We start from the raw sequence: 17,189 nt of genomic DNA, 5'->3' as shown, positions 1-17,189 counted from the left end.
CCAAGCTCATTCCCCAGACCTGTAATAAAATATCAGACAAATTTATGATGTGTTTCAGCATTTTATGGTGTTATTTATGCATTCATGTATGCATATAGGCAGTGTGAGGAGAGGATAACACTCTGACACCCCACACACTCCACACAATGCAAGTGCATGGCAGGGGACAGTAAATTTGCTTGAAATGTGCTCAAATCTGCAAAATATACAGGTGAAAATATAGACAGCTCTGAGGATCGCTAGACTGAGGAGTCTGCAGCTCCAGTGATTCATCCCCTCCCTGCTACTGAGATCAAGTGCTGGAGAGAAGCCAAGCTCAGGTCTCCATTATATACATATATACTGAATAGAGAGCAGAGACCTTACCGGGAATTACCAGCAGCAAAGCCTTCATGTCATGTCTACATAATGCTAAGTCATAGGCTTCACTCTGTAATACACAGAGGAGATTAGAGATGACACCAACATCAATAGGGGATCAATATATTTCTCTACAGAAATTCCTTCCCTTACCATATCTATTATATCCAGGCTGCATAGCTATTAATGTGTGTGAACATTAAGTATCTAATATATATAAATATATGATCCATCATATATATAGGTGTGTGTGTTATACTGAATCTATCTCACATATTCATATATAATTATCTATCTATTTATCTATCATATAGCATGTATCTCATATATAATATCTATCTATCTATTCATAATACATCACCTATCTCATATCTATCTATTTATCTATTTATCAATCATTATCTATCTATCTATCTATCTATCGTCTATCTTTCTATCTATCTATCTATCTATCTATCCATCCATCCTTCCATAACATATCTATCTATCTATCTATCTATCTATCTATCTATCTATCTATCTATCTATCTATCTATCTATCTATCTATCTATCTATCATCTTACACCATCTATCTCATATCTATCTATCTATCTATCTATCTATCTATCTATCTATCTATCTATCTATCTATCTATCTATCTTCTTATACCATCTATCTCATATCTATGTATCTATTCATCATACAGGATCTATTCCATATATAATATTTATTTCTAACATTGTATAATTCTACAGTATATCACTAGAAATCCACTCGTCTTCCCCAAAAAATCTATTTATATGAAGATAGATGCATTTCTATCCATCTCCACATTTCTAGTTATCTATGTATCTATCTAGTTCTAGTATAAGATCACTGTACAAAATGTTATTTTGTAAATAGATAGGATGGGACATTATTTTGCCTGCAGTTATATCTATAATCATTCTGGAAGATTCTGGTGATCTGGGACTATTCTGTAAACCTGGTGTGTTTGAATGGCAGATTTCTTCAGCCAGATTCCGGATATTGTGCAGTCCAAAAATCTCCATCTGGTGCAAATGTCTGATGCATCTCAATTGTGTGAATAGGATTTCTGTAAACTGTGGTCAGTAAATGAGCTGAGAGATTTTAATACTATCATGTGTGCCAGTCAGTGTATTACTGAGACACCTATCTATCTCTCTCTGTATGTCATATCATATATATGTTCTTTACACAGTTTAGATTCTTGGGATAAACACAAAATGTATACACAAATTATAACATTATAGACAAAGAGACATTATTAAAATCACCTCTTCTAATCTCTTCTCCACTTGTTTCTTAATCTCCAAAATTCTGAAGAGGCGCAAGGTACCGTATATACTCGAGTATAAGCCGACCCAAGTATAAGCCGAGGCCCCTAATTTTACCACAAAAACCTGGCAAATCCTATATTTATTTTACTCGAGTATAAGCCGAGTTTGGGTTTTCAGCACATTTTTTTGTGCTGAAAAACTAGGCTTATACTTGAGTATATATGGTAATCATTTTGTCGCAAATGGGAGCTGAAATCTCCAAGTGATGGCTGGGGAAGTTTTCAGCATTAAATGCGCAATCTCATCTCCTGCTGCAAATAATAGTAAGTTCCTTCATCCCCTAAACCACGCCCCTCTACTATTAATACCACACCCCTGTACTGTTAATGCCACGCCCCCTCAAAAAGACTCAAACATCTGACTCTTCTCATACATTTAATGACAATAGGAGCATTGAATACATAATAAATCTCCATGGGGGAAGGACTTGAAGCAGGTATGTAATATACATAGATATATATGTATGTGTTTATATATGTGTTTGTATATATATAGACACATATACATAAATACACAGAGTTGTATATGTAAATATACTCCTCTTTGTGCGTTTGTATATATGTGAACAGCGATAAATACTTTTACACACACTATATATATATATATATATATATATATATATATATATATATATATACAGGGGGTCCCCTACTTAAGGACACCCGACTTACAGACGACCCCTAGTTACAGATGGACCCCTCTGCCCTCTGTGACCTCTGGTGAAGCTCTCTGGATGTTACTATAGTCCCAGACTGTAATGAAGCTTTATTAATAATCCTTGGTCCCATTACAGCAAAAAATTTTGAAACTCCAATTGTCACTGGGGCAAAAAAAAATTTGTGTAGAACTTAAATTCTAAAATATACAGTTTCGACTTACATACAAATTCAACTTAAGAACAAACCTCCGGACCCTATCTAACCTGGGGACTGCCTGTAAACACTTACAGACACACCAATTATTGGATTTTATTTAATGCCATAATAAAATGGAAGAAAAAATCTGTGCTGTATTTTTCAGTGGGCTGTAAGTTTGCGACTCAAGGGATTAATGAATTGGCGCACAGATTCTTTTCTTCACCAACCAACCACACAAACATAGGGATGATCACATGACCAGTAGCAGGACATATGATGTGGACTTGTGACCCGCGGCATCTTCTGTCCTGTGTATGCTCAACTGACATAACATCACAATGGTGTCATGTAAGAATATTATATTAAATTGTTGTTTTATGGAAGGAGAAACGTATATACACACATAGAGATTTTCGGCCTCACCAGTGTTTGAAATACTTTGCTGTGAGTTTTAGTGAATATATACTATTGATACTATTGTATACTTTTACGTAACGTAGTATATATACCTGTGCTGTATCATATTTTGGAGTCTTATAATTTGATAATTGTTAATTAAGATGTAGGTCCCCTTTAAGATATATTTTCACAAAATGAATGATAAATATTGTAAAGATGAACTTGCATGTATGGACTGTTTTCTTAGCTGACATATGGTACTTAAATGAGGTGCTGTAATCTCCCCTGGAAACAATGCTTTAAGGGGGCTGTATGTCCATAATATGCTATCTCTTGGAACATACTATACCTTTCTTCCCAAGCTTTCCAAATCTCCATACGCCTCCTTATACATTTTGAACCATAGTCAGACCCGTTGTAGATTAGCAGTGTTCTACTACTGATGAAAGACCATATGGTCTATTACATGCTCATGAGCAAGGGCAGCTTATTTGTTCTTGAATTGAGTTGGTCACAGTTGATTTTTGCACAGTAGTCTGCTTATGTAGTCTGGACCGCCCCCTCACAGCTGCCATGGGAAAGTTTACTTTAGGATTGAAAGCAACTGATCGAGTTTAAATTGTGCCATTTCAGGGAACAGTGATGTGGTGACATGACAACAAGTATGAGTTCTTCTGGCGGTATGCACTATCCTCTGGAGTGCACTCTATGTCTTTGTCATCCCCAGGTGTGACCTGGCCTTTGTATGCCTCCCCTACCCCATACCACTAAGTGTTGAACCAGACGTGTTTACACCATTTGGAGCTGTGAGGCAGAAAAAGTATTTGAAGAGCAGCCCACACTAGTGGATGGGGCTGATAATGGTGTCAGATTGTCTGTGGGGTAGTATCTGTGATGCTTCTAGAACTAACACAGTCATATTACACTGACCCAGTGCCTAGAACCGGAGTCCTTGTATCATAGAGAAATATAATATAAGGAGCCTTTGCCCCTGAACTGTAACAAGGCAGAACTAGGTGAGGCGGGGCCCCATAGCAGACTTCTGAATGGGCCCTTCTCTACCCCATTGTTACAAATATACATATACATTTATACACTCTTATTCACTCCTATTGTTCTGCTGTCCCCTCCCTCTCCCCCGACATTTCTCATCTGAGCTGCCAATTCATGGTGTATACTGGGGAAGATGTACACTGTTATATACATATTATGCTGTACAATGTGCAGCGTAATAGGAATAGTGCACATCCTCCATTCTTTAGCTTGTCAGGTCGGATGCCGGGGCCCCCTGATACTGCAGACCCCATAGCAACTGCTATGGCTGCTACCACTGTAGTTGTGCCCTGATAATGATTTTGTGTTGCTTTACCAACAGATGACAAAAAAACTTTTGGTCTCCAACAACCCCTCTAAGCCTGTTTCAAACAGAAAAATATTTAAGAGTGAATGAATGTAAAAAAGGAGGCAATATGAGAGGAGCTATATGAGGAGAATGGGGAAATTTGAAATGATGATATTTATTAAAAAGTTTTTTCTTTTCTATTTATATAAATTTTCTTTATACAGGTGTCAATTTAAAGGGGTTGTACCAACTTTAAATATTAACCCCTATCCACAGATGTGACTGCTGGGACCCTCAACAATCACGAGAACAGACACTTACAGATTGTTGGTCCCTTTCTCAGTAACTAAAAGAGAAAAGAGCCCTGCCGCTCCTTCTATGGGAGTGTAGGAGTTTGCCAAGAACAGAACTCCGGTATCTTCAGCACTCTCATAGACAGTTTATGACTGTGCCAAAGATAGTCAAGCGTTGTGCTTGGTAATTTTTGGTGCTACCATAGTATTGAATGAAGCATCAGAACATTACTGAAAATGGACTGTCCTCGTGTGAAGTGTTGAGGTCCGTTCTTGTGGTACCTCCACCAATCAGTTTGTTATATTCTTATGTTTAGTGGATCGCAATCAAAGTTGGTACAAACATTCCATAAAGCAGTCAGCCTTTCTTCTATGTATGAATAAATAAAGAATTGTATTTATGTGGGAAATACAATATTTTATTAAACCTCTGTAGTGTGCCCGAAATTTTTATTTCTAAGAAACATTTTTTTTCTAAAGCATCATACACATAACTACACATCATGGTTGTGTTTAAGGGGATTGTCCACTTCCAGCAAATAATTGATATTGTTTTTATGATGAAAAGTAATACAGTTTACAGTTTTCTAGATATCTGCTTGTTGTCATTCTATAGGAAGCCTCGTTGTTCCCTTTCTGTGGATATAAAAACAGTCTCTGGTCATGTGATGTCACACAGGTGCACGGCTTGTTATAAGGCTGCATTCACACAGCCGTTGTGAGAACGCATATCTGGCGGCAAACATATACAGTACACCTCCATAGAAGGCTATGGCCATACTCTATCTTCTCCCGTACGTACGCCATGTCGCCCTATTAACTATGGAAAGAGAAGGGGTGAGAAGCGTTTACCCTACTGTCAGGCAAGCAAACACATGTGTAAATGAGGCTTATCACACAGGAACATATTTACTAAGGGTCCGCGGAGTGCATTTCCGTTTTGCGCCGCATTTAACAGGGGATTGGCACACGCAATCGGATTTTGGCGCATCCGCGCCGGCTTGCCCGCGGCACAAATCGGGGGCGTGCCGTCGGACAACCGAACAGATTTGGACAACGCGCGGGATTTAACATTGCAAGCACCTGGAAGAAGAAGGAGAACTCCGGCGGATCTCGGCAGGGAAGCGACGCATGCAGGAACTCGGGCACACAAGCTATGTGAATCGCGCCGGACTTCATCTTTGTCGGACCATCCGGATCGGGAATCGGGACAGGACCGGGTAAGTAAATTTGCCCCATAGAGTTACCAGAGCTGTGATAATTTATCCACAATGAACCCTCTTATTGCATCTTAGGAAACAGAGATCTAGAAAACAGAAAATATAATGGAAAAATGTCTTTCTTTTCATTTTACAAACATTAACAATTATTTATGAAACCCCTTTAAAGTTCCAACCCCAGCTTTTCACACTATGGCCCTCCTGGCTGTGTGATATATAACCACTGCAGCAGTCATGTGTGAACATACCACATCTCTGGTGCCCGGTGACCAATGACTGGTAGGGGAGCAGGGTAATTTCATCAAGGAGAGTCCCCAGAACAATTTAAATGTCAGTGTTGAGCCAAACCTGAAGCAGCAGTTGTGGTCCGTTCAGTGTGCACTGTTGTGGTCCGTTCATTCCTACTTATTGGGGCTCATTTACTAAGGGTCCACGGACCGCGATTCTGGCTGGAACATATGGAAAGTCTGTGCTATAGAAATCCAAGGTTTATTATTATGTTGTGTTATATGGAAGATCCGATTGTTAGAAATGTAATTTACTTACTATAATTGTGTTCATACTAAGTTTAGCCAACCTACTGCTGAAGGTAACACAATTCTGACGCCAACAAACATTACAGAGATATATTTCTCTGAAAAAAAATTATTCTTAGGGAAAATATATATTGACAATACAGACTCGTACTGCTACTATTCAGTATGTGAACTTGTGACTTCGCTTGGTGTTCAGACCTTTAGACTACATTCACATTACATACTGCAGAGCTGATACACATAGAAATCAATCTCTGAAATCCAGGCACCTTTTGGTGTAACTCCTGCAGATTAGGAAGTCTATGATCTCCTTTTTCTCTGTGTTTTGTTTTCCTTTGTTTAGCCTCTTTGTAAAGAAGCATTAACCCTGCATCAGGGCACTGAAAGCCTGTCTGTCATCAGGTCAGTATTTTGAATATGTTTAAAAAAAACTTGCCGAGCAAAAAAACATACAATATAAACCCTAGCAGTAAGGCTCATGCATATAACAGTGTATAAGATTATCATGTGTGAGCCATAATTAAATATATATATACTGTATACATACAAATGATGAAGTTATTCTGTTTTATACATGATATATATTTATATTTAGATAGATAGAGTGCTGGTGAAATATAGGCCCATATTTATTATAGCCCCTGCACCAGTTTTTTGTATGACTTTCCAGATTCTTTTCAGTGCATACTGCTAGTACATGTCTTTATAAAGTGTCGCAGACACATTTGTGTTGCGGTTGCACTATACCTGATGCAAGCAAAAGTCTGCACTGAAAGGAGTGTTCTACTGTAAAAGCTCCACATTTAACATTCCATGTCCGACAGAATTGTGTTGCAAGCTCTATGTTAAATGTGCAACAAAAAAGTTGCAGTCTGTCAGAGAAGTGCAGAGGCGCCAGATGTATAAAAAACATGCTGCACGATATATGAATCAGGCGCAGCCTGCAAACTGCACAGGCAAACAGTTTGCACTGATTTTGATAAACGTGTGCCAAAGAGTTTTGGAAATGCCAAAAAAAGCTTTTTGGATCTCACAAGATTGTAGTCATTTCCATATTTGAAAAATTTGTTTATATATGAAGGCATAATATGGAAATTTGTCCTGATTCAAGGCGATCCTATGTCCAAAATTCTATTGTCCATTGTTCACAACTTGGTAGACATTGTTGTAAGAAATTACCTTACAGTGGCTCAGACAGGTGCATGGGGAATCCACCGGTGGGCCCATGGCCATGCATGAGTTATGAAGAACCATACATTTGTTATTCAGCATACAGCAATATAATATATGGATAATTTTTCTAGAACACTCCTCATTTTTATATACTGTAGATGCATTAGATGAATGAGATGACAAATAATATCTACCCAACCAATATACTTCCTCCTTGGCTGGAGACCTGCTCCATTATTAGCAATTATTATTGGCCCACAGACATAAGAGAACCTAAGGTAAAGTTAGATCACGGACAGGGCTCTTAGGAGCATAACAGTCCATGTTAAAGGAAACCTACCATTTAGAATGACAGGGGTAAGCTGTAAGTACCGAGCACCAGCTCAGGGTGAGCTGGTGCCGGTACTTACTTTCGTTAGTGTTATAAACCGCGGTATCGCGGTTTTAACACTTTTTAAACTTTAGAGCAGGAGAGCCTTCAGCGCTGCGTGCGCACGATCGTGCGTGCGCCTACATAGGAAATAGCGGAGATGTTGCGCACGCAGCGCCGAAGCCTCTCCTCTAAGGTTTAAAAAGTGTTAAAACCGCGATACCGCGGTTTATAACACTAACGAAAGTAAGTACCGGCACCAGCTCATCCTGAGCTGGTGCTCGGTACTTACAGCTTACCCCTGCCATTCTAAATGGTAGGTTTCCTTTAAGGGCTAGAAAGCAAGCTATGGGTCAGCTATGTCTATGTATGTAACAATTTGTGATGGATATGAGGTAATGTTTTCATGTAGCTGTACAGTGGTCGGCTCCAGTGGCATAACTTGGAAATGATGGGCCCTGGTGCAAAGTCTGTGCCAGGCCTCAACCTATAATGTATGGTTTGTAGTACTAGTCTTCTCATATGGGAAAGCCTCTTGGGCCCAGTAGCGACCGCTCCCTCTGTACTCCCTGAAGTTATGACCCTAGTGGGCTCCATGTAACGATTTTACTGGTGAGCATTAAGCAATCCAGTCTGACACTGAGATAAGAGGTGTAAACGAGAGAGAAAAGTAAGAAGGAAAAAGTCAAGGAGAGATTCAAGGAAAGGAGAGAATGAGAAAAGATAGAGGCATGAAGAAATGAAGGAAAAAAGTACGCACAAAGCAGAAATGAAGGAAAAAAGAGATTGGGCTATGGAAATGAAGGGAGAAAAGAAGGGAGAGCAAGTAAAAAAGGAAATAAAGAAGGAAGGAAAGAAAGAAAAAAAATAAATAAAGTAAAAAGGAGAAAAGGAGGCAAAGGTGGAAGAAAAGAAGGTAGTGGGGGAGAAAGGTAGAGAGAAAAAAGAGAGAAGGACACGTAAAGGAGTACGGGTAGGGAGGAAGGGAGACAATTAAGAAGGGAGGCTAGAAAAAAAGGGAAGAAGAATGGAGAAAAGGAAGGGTGAATAGGAGTAAGATAGAAAAGAAGAAAGGGCAGAATAAGTAAGAAATGGAATAAAGACAATAAACGAAATAAAGACAATAAAATACAAATTTTATACTGACATAATAGAACAGCATTAATAATTGTTTTTATTTCAAAAATTTAAATTGATGTAATAACCATCTGATTTAATCAAAGCTCTGATACAGATACAATATGACGCCCTGTTTAATTACAAGAGGAAAATAAATCATCGTGAAATACATAAACATTTGACTATTCATAAATACACCATCTCAACAATCATTTTTCAGAGTGTATACCCCCCAAAAAATAGCCATTGACTATATGATTATCTATGAAAAAAATGTTGTCTTTGATTTGTGAAGTCGTAGACCTTTATGCTGCTTCAGACAAACCAGTTGGATGGAGCCACCTGCTAGTAGACATTTCCTTCAAGGAGGCCACCAAACAGTTTAGTAGCCACCCAATAAAATGACTTCGGTTGACAAGACATGAGGAAGCACAGCATTTTTAATGCCATACACAAAATGAAACAAAAACTTAAGAGCATCTTTTTATGTCTTGTATCTTAAACCACAATCCTTCTCCTAAATAGACCAAACATTAGCTTATATGTGTACATAAAGATTCTTGACACGATCAAAGATGAGCAAATCTATTTGTGGATTTGTAGATCAGATATGAATTTGACGATTTTACAAGACTGTTGAATTCAAATTCTTTCTGATTTACTATAGCTGTTCTGGAATTGTTAAATAAACCCCATTCAGTCCTCTAAATATCTTTATTTTTTTATAAATTGATCCTATTCTGATCTTTTTCTGCAGAATCTTCATTAGGAATAAAGGGAACCTGTCACCACATTTTTCACAAATACAGCTAGTGACAGGTTCCCATAAAGGCCGAGTAACTAATTGACACCCTTCTTTTAGCTATTGTTTCCCTCAGATTACCATGTATTCAACTTTATAATTTTACCTCATATACAGGGATATCTGTAGCGAGTCGAGATGTTTGTGACCTCCAAGGGCTGAATCCAGGAGCTCATCCCCAAGCTTTCTCAGCATGCAGTAGTAATGTCATGTGACCAAGACAACATTGCAGGCCCTTTAGCCTCCTAACATTACCAAACTGTACACCATGCACCATTTGATCACATGAAATCACAGCAGCCTGTATGGAGAGGATTAGCAGTGCATGCAGGCATGATGTCATTTTATGTGGCCACATATCTGCAGATTGTAAAGTTTACTAATGTTAGGAGGCTAAAAGATGATGTCACCCTGCTCACATGACAATAGGCCACGCCCCCAACTCGCTCTAGAAACCCCTGCAAGGCAAGTTTATAACACAGATTGTATAGAGATGTGAAGGAAACAATTTTCCTAAAAAAGGGTGTCAAATAGTTAATTGAGCTCTTGGGAACCTGCCTGGTGACAGGTTCCCTTTCAGGTTAGAATTAGGATTAGGTTTAGCCCCAACACTAACCCTAATTGTAACAAAACAAATTGACCTTTTTTCATAAAAAATCGGAGGGGATTATATACCAATTTCAAGAACAATTGGAGCAGTATTGGTTTGAACCAACTCAATTTGGACCTGACCTGAATCTGTTATAAAAACGAAGTGAATCCTGAACGATTTGCTCATTTCATTTATAAACACATTTATTATGGTTTTTAGAATGTTTCACTCTGTGTGACAAGACGGCAGGTCTTTATCATTGTACATCAAGCAAATGTCTATGAAAAAGTATTTCTATAATTTACTCTGGCTCTCAGTTTACCAACTGCTTATTACTACTAGTCATAAGTGGACCAGAATATTGTGAACTTCAGCGAGCATTTTGGGTTTTGGCTTAGTGTGTTTGCTCAACACTCATCTGTAACACTTGCTAACCCTTTAAATGCCAGCACTTAGTAAGCTCCACCATTTTCCCTTGGATCACCACTCCTCAATAACATCACAGGGAGTTAAAATCCTAGGGAAAGTGGCATTTAAATTTTGCTGGCACTTATCCTGAGTGTTAGTGGCGTGTTGGGATACCTGAACCGAACTTTTGTTAAAGGTTCTGCCAAACTCGACAAACCCTTATGAGTCCACTCATCCCTAACTGCTACATACTTATCAATTTGTGATTTCCATTGGCTTCTTTTAATCATTTACAAAGAGAAATTTAAAAAATATTTCAACATAAATGTATTCAATGTATCCCCACAAATGGAAAAACATCATAACATAACAATTCATTATTTCAATCCCTGCAATTTTTGACATAGCGAAAACAGGAATAAATATTTCCTTACATCTACAGCAAATGGAAACATGGTAAACGGTAAATAAGTAAAGAAAGAGAACATAAGAATAAATCATAATGCTCCATATAGATTGCCGAAAGTCGATTTATTTAAAACAAACGAAAAGTAGTGTTTATTGTTATGAACCCATCAGCAAGATTTTTAACTAGCGATTAGGTGGCCCACCACCCAAAGGCAAAATGTGACTATACTTGCATGGTCAACATACCTATTATACTATATTCTGATGTCATGTGGTGGAGACATATTTTCCGCTTCCCTGAAGACATCAGCATCCGTTTTAGGACAAAACTGAAGGGGGAACTCACCAGGGTACTAGGAATGTTGAATACACAAATTATATCTACTCTTTCAGTTAAATAAGACTGGTGGTTTCCATTAATCACGGTTTGACACTAACTTTGATTTGGCATAGACGCTGATCAGTGGAGACTGTCCACCCAACATGCTTCAGGTGCCAAAACTAACAAGAGCAACTATGAATAGTTGTATATTTTTACCATGGGGGAAATTTTCTACAAAGATTTTGATGAAGTATGTTCTGAAGGTGAGGCTTTAGTAGTCTAGTTTTGGTATATGAAATATCCTGTATCCCCACTCTCCTCAAAAATAGAAGATCATGAAGACATACTTTTGTGACAGTTCATGTATAATGTTTACAACTTAAAGGGGTATTCTCGTCTGGGCACTCACATTCAGTTTCACTAATCTTCCATATATAAACATTTCTTCAATTGAATGTTATTAAAAAAAATGTTCCTGTGTGAAGATAATTTCCTATAAATGTAGTCATGTTGTCCCTTAGAAACCAGATAGCTTCCTCGGTTACGACCACGTCACACTCTGGCAGCTGTGACCAGACATGCGCTATAGAGTCCTGCCTGACCTCCTGGATTCAGCAATCATTATCACAGGACGGCTGTGGGACATGCAGTAACTCCCGGACATTTCATATACGGAAACCTTTTTGTTTATTTGTGCAATCTCTCAGGCAGAGGTGGCCGTATCCGAGGAAGCTATCTCGTTTCTAAGGGACAGAATGACTACATTTATGAGAAATTATCTTCACACAGGAGCATTTTTTTTAATAACATCCAATTGAAGAAATGTTTATATATGGCAGATTAATCAAACTGAATGTGAATGCCCAGACGAGAATACCCCTTTAACATAAAATGACAACTACATTCTTCCATGCAATGAATTTTCTGTGGATTTTATGTAAAATCCACAGTGGTTATAGTACAAGGCTTGTAGACTACAAATTGCTTTTTTTTTCTTAGGGAGAATTCTCTTAAAGGGGTTTTGCAGGTCTAAAAATGTCCCAGAAACCCCAGTACATTGCATTGAAAAGCTGTACCAAGGAGACTAAAAGGAAATCCCTTAGTGAAATCAACCTTTCATGACCTTTTCATTGATTGCAAAATTTTTGTTTTCACAATTCTAAAACATTTTGCTTTGCTTTCCAACCCTATAGTTAGTGTCTAACGGCTGGGTCCCCCACAATGCTCCTAGTCATTACTTGGCTGAGACCAATAATAATACTTTGGAGACAAGAAATTGAAGATTTTTGGAGATGAAATACAGTCTGCTTTTTTGGTTGGAGTTACTCTTTAAATATGCTTATACATGGACAATTGTAGTTGAAGGAGCTTTTACAGGACTTAAAGGAAACATAAGTTAAACATACTCTCCTATCATCCCGGTCCCAGTGCTGGTCTTCTTTAATCTTGACAAACTGGGGTCGAATGAAAAAAAGACTTATAAACAGCAGGCCGGAGCACCGGGACGCCAAGACTTTATTTCAGGCAATCCTGTCCAGATTAAAGAACACCAGTGCTGGGATCGGGATAAAGAAGAAGACAATGGGGGTCATTTACTAAGGGCCCGATTTGCGTTTTCCCGACGTGTTACCCGAATATTTCCAATTTGCGCCGATTTCCTCTGAATTGCCCCGGGATTTTGGCGCACACGATCGGATTGTGGCGCAACGGTGCAGGCATGCACGCGACGGAAATCGGGGGGCGTGGCCGAACGGAAACCCGATGGATTCGGAAAAACCGCCGCATTAAAAAAAAAAAAAAGTGTCGCTGAGCTTGCACTTACCTTCACTATGAATAGGCCGGCGTTCCGATGCTCTTCAGCACAGCAGCGCCACCTGGTGGACGTCGGAGGAACTGCCTTAATGAATCCCGGCCGGACCCAAATCCACCTCAGAGAACGCGCCGCTGGATCGCGAATGGACCAGGTAAGTAAATCTGCCCCAATAGGTGAGTATGTTTAGCTTCATTTAACTGTTATGTAGAGGTGGATTTCCTTTATATATATTTATGCTAATATAAGTCATTATCAGGTCAGTGTAATTGGAAGACTAAAATCATCAGCAAGGAGTAGTGCAAAGAAGCCTGGGTGCTTGGGTAAGCACTATTTCCTCCTCACTGAATTAAAGGCACTGTGATATAGTGACTGTAGTATTAGAGCTCAGTGTCATTCACTTCAATGGAACTAAGCTGAAAGAAGGCTAAGAATGTGGGTGCTAAGAAGTTGTAGAACTTTTCATGGCAATGCTAGGAGTTTGATCCCAACCGATCTAATAATGAAGGCCTAATCCCAAAGACAGGAAGTACATACAGTATATAACCCCTTTTAAAATATCTCAAAATCTAATTTTAATCATGAACCAAATACTTATCTAATGTTACTGATAAAACCTTCAGTGTGGTATTCTACTTTGTTGGTTCCTTTTCTATGTGGAACTTATAAAACTTGCACACTGAAATTTTTTAAATATATTGCCAAAAACAGTTGGTGTATAAAGTAGTTGCACTTTTTAACATTGAAAATAGAAACAAGTATCAATCACTGAACTCCCTAAGCTTAAATCGAAAGGCAACATCAGCATTAGGCAGGAGTATGCCGAGTCCTGAACGGCTGTTATCTTGACCAATTGGTTTGAAGTCGATTAGTTCCATGTCCATGTGGATGAGAATAAGAGCAAGAAACTGTTTAATTTCATTCACGGCAAAGAAACGACCAGGACAAATGGTGGATCCAGAACCAAACGGCATCAGGAAATTTTTGAGTTTTTTGCCCTTTTTGTAGAAGGTCGTCTTTTCCTTTCCATCTTCTACAAAGCGGTCATATTTATATTCCTGAAAAAAAATAACAATTGAATTATTAATTTCAAAAATAGATATTACTATTACTATTTACTATCGACGGTATCTCTTCAAAGTATGGACTATCCACTGTGTTAGTTCTACCCTATTACTGTTGTCTTAACATAACTCTATACTTGTATTCCTTTTATTTGCATATTTTAAGCCCTGGCTACTCTGTCCATCAGCTTTCAGTGAAGTGGGTCCTTCCTGTGAGGAACACTCCCGCTTTGACATTCCTTTTACCAGTCTTTATTTCTTCTTATGGTGTTCCTTCCACCTATGATTTCCATTAGACATGTACAACATAACATTTAGAACAGAAATTGTATTGTAGAAAGTATAGAAAAGAAAAATGTAAAGGTTATTATTCTTCTATAACCTTGGACTCATTTGTTGCATTTCTTCATACTAAGCTTCTTGATCGCTGCTTAGCTCTACATCTATCCATTTCTATTGAGACACAAATTCATAGAGTCATTATATGACATTGGTTGATGGCTTGTTTTTTGTGAAACTGGTTGCAATTTTTAGTGGTGTTCATTTGGGGTGCCTATCATTTTTTGATTGATTTGTATTAGCTCTATAGTCAGTGGTTGAGTAAAACCCACTAATCTTGATATATATTATTTAATGATAAGTTTTATGCACTTTTACCATGCAGTAAAAGTAATACAAAAAATAATTATTTTTTTTAATTGCCAACTTTCTACAGGCTCTTGATCAAGGCTCTTGATGCAGAGAATCCAAATGTGGGTAAATGTTTTATTTTTTTAATATAGTAAAATTAAAAATGGATTGTATGGAACAAAGGGAATTCTTTTTTACTTTTTACATTTTTTTAAACTTTTTAATTTTGTTCCAGGATCACATCCTCTATACTCTGCAATTTAATAGCATATTAGGTCCTGCCACCAGCTGTCATCTGGCTTTCCAGGCTGTTACACTGTTTCACCCCCCCCTGCTTCGACTGCACTTGTGCAGTCGAGCACTTTCTGCTCCAGGGGGGATGGTGGGACCGGGCTAACAGTCTGCAAAGCCAGATCAAAAAAATTTTTGTTTTGGGTTACAATTAGAAAATATTCAGTTCCAACTTACATACAAATTCAACTTAAAAACAAACCTACAGAACCAATATGGTACGTAACCCGGGACTACATGTACCTAATAATTCAATTCATTTTATAAGCATTATTACTTAACCCCTTCCCGACGCGCGCCGGGTCCCAGTGCATGGAGAGGGCTCGCATATTGCAGCAAAGGCTAGCACTAAAAAAGGCCAAGTCGTTAAGGGGTTAAAGAAATGTGTTGAAATTAATGATGACAAAAATGTGAAGAATAGAAGAATGTTTTTGAGACTAGAAGAATGTTGCGGAAATGTAGGTGTCCAATAGGCATTGCACAGGTTTATGTTGTGGAATTTAAGAAGCCTACAGTCGCTGCACAATGGGTGAGAAAACAACACTGAAAAGTATATTACAGTAAACACTTAGCACTTACAACAGGAGCTCACAGTCTGTGCAATCACACTCTGAATAATTTCACAGAATTCCAATGGTGATCCAGGATTATTTGCTGTAATGTAGCCACTGTACCATACACCAGGCTGTGCATCACAAACCACATTATGCAACAAATCATGTGCAAACTCACACATATTTATGGAAGTTTTTTATAGAATAAAATATTCACAGTGGTCCCTACAGCATATTCTGTACAGTATGTGAAACCACAGACTAACATATTAGCACCTTCACCCTCTCCATCCGGATGTTGTTCCTAATCCCAGATGACTTTTAGATATGTAATTTTGCTTCTTCTATTTTCAAAACAAGCTTTTCTCTGCTTGTGGACCTGTATATTCAGAGCTCAGTGAGTCTTCCCTATGAAATATCATTTGCTGTTACCCCCTTTCCCTAACAATGATGTGGATGTGAAAGCTAGATTTCTGCCTCGAGTTTTGGATTTAAGAATATATTATATAAAATGCTATGTGACAAAATTAACCTACTGTAATGTGTACTGTAGTAAGGGAAAAGTAAGCAAGATGCATGGTTTTGGTTATAATGTGTAACATGGAGGTACATCGGCTTTAGCCTTAGTAACTATATATAGGGTTACATAAGAAACATATATTTAAGGAGGTTTTCCTGGAGCCATGGAAAAACCGCATGAGGGCTGGAGCAGGGGTAACCAAAAAATAAGAATACATAGTGTGCTACCAGCATCCAGCATCGTGGCAATCTCCTGATCTTCAGCACTTCCAGCCCTGGTAGTTGTTCTTGGGTCATAGTATCTGTTTCAACCAATCAGTGGCCTTAATGGGCCATGAGAGATTACTTGTTCTACTTATATATATCTTGGTGTCAGTGATTGGCCGAAGCAGATCTCATGGAGACCCTAGGATATGTATAACTGATTCACGAGGTTCTTACTTCACTTAAGATGCATTGGAGTAAAGTGAAATCAAACCACAAACTTAAGTGAATTGTTCAATATCAGGCCGAGCACAAACTATGAGAGCAAAACTACTGCCAATCCACCAGGAACTGCAGCAAATCGGAGTAAATTAAGTAATGCATTTTTTTTATATTGTTTGAAAATTTGTATTTTGTGCTATTTGGTTGCAGTTGTATCATCTTGTGTCATCTTGGAGCCAGTGAGGTAGAAGACTGGTGCTAGTCTTCACTCGTTGGCCCCATTCTCTCTACCGGCACTAAGCACCAGATAATATTAGAGCTGAGCGCAGTATGAGTCTTATTTAAAAGTATT

General features: G+C 38.3%; 1 protein-coding gene across 1 annotated transcript in view; it reads right to left on the bottom strand.

The window, feature by feature from the left end:
- Positions 1-12,463: 12,463 nt before the first annotated feature.
- The window catches only part of CYP7B1 (cytochrome P450 family 7 subfamily B member 1), a 139,497-nt gene continuing 134,771 nt past the window's right edge, over positions 12,464-17,189 (bottom strand). The window contains exon 6 of the mRNA XM_072151822.1: positions 12,464-14,411. Within this exon, the coding sequence (XP_072007923.1) occupies positions 14,115-14,411 (297 nt within the window). The 3' untranslated portion in view covers positions 12,464-14,114. The remainder of the gene's footprint in view (positions 14,412-17,189) is intronic.

Source organism: Engystomops pustulosus, chromosome 5 (assembly GCF_040894005.1).
Source record: "Engystomops pustulosus chromosome 5, aEngPut4.maternal, whole genome shotgun sequence".
Taxonomy (NCBI): Eukaryota; Metazoa; Chordata; class Amphibia; order Anura; family Leptodactylidae; genus Engystomops; species Engystomops pustulosus.
Note: the sequence above shows the minus strand (reverse complement) of the source record. Positions and strands in the feature narration are given on the sequence as shown.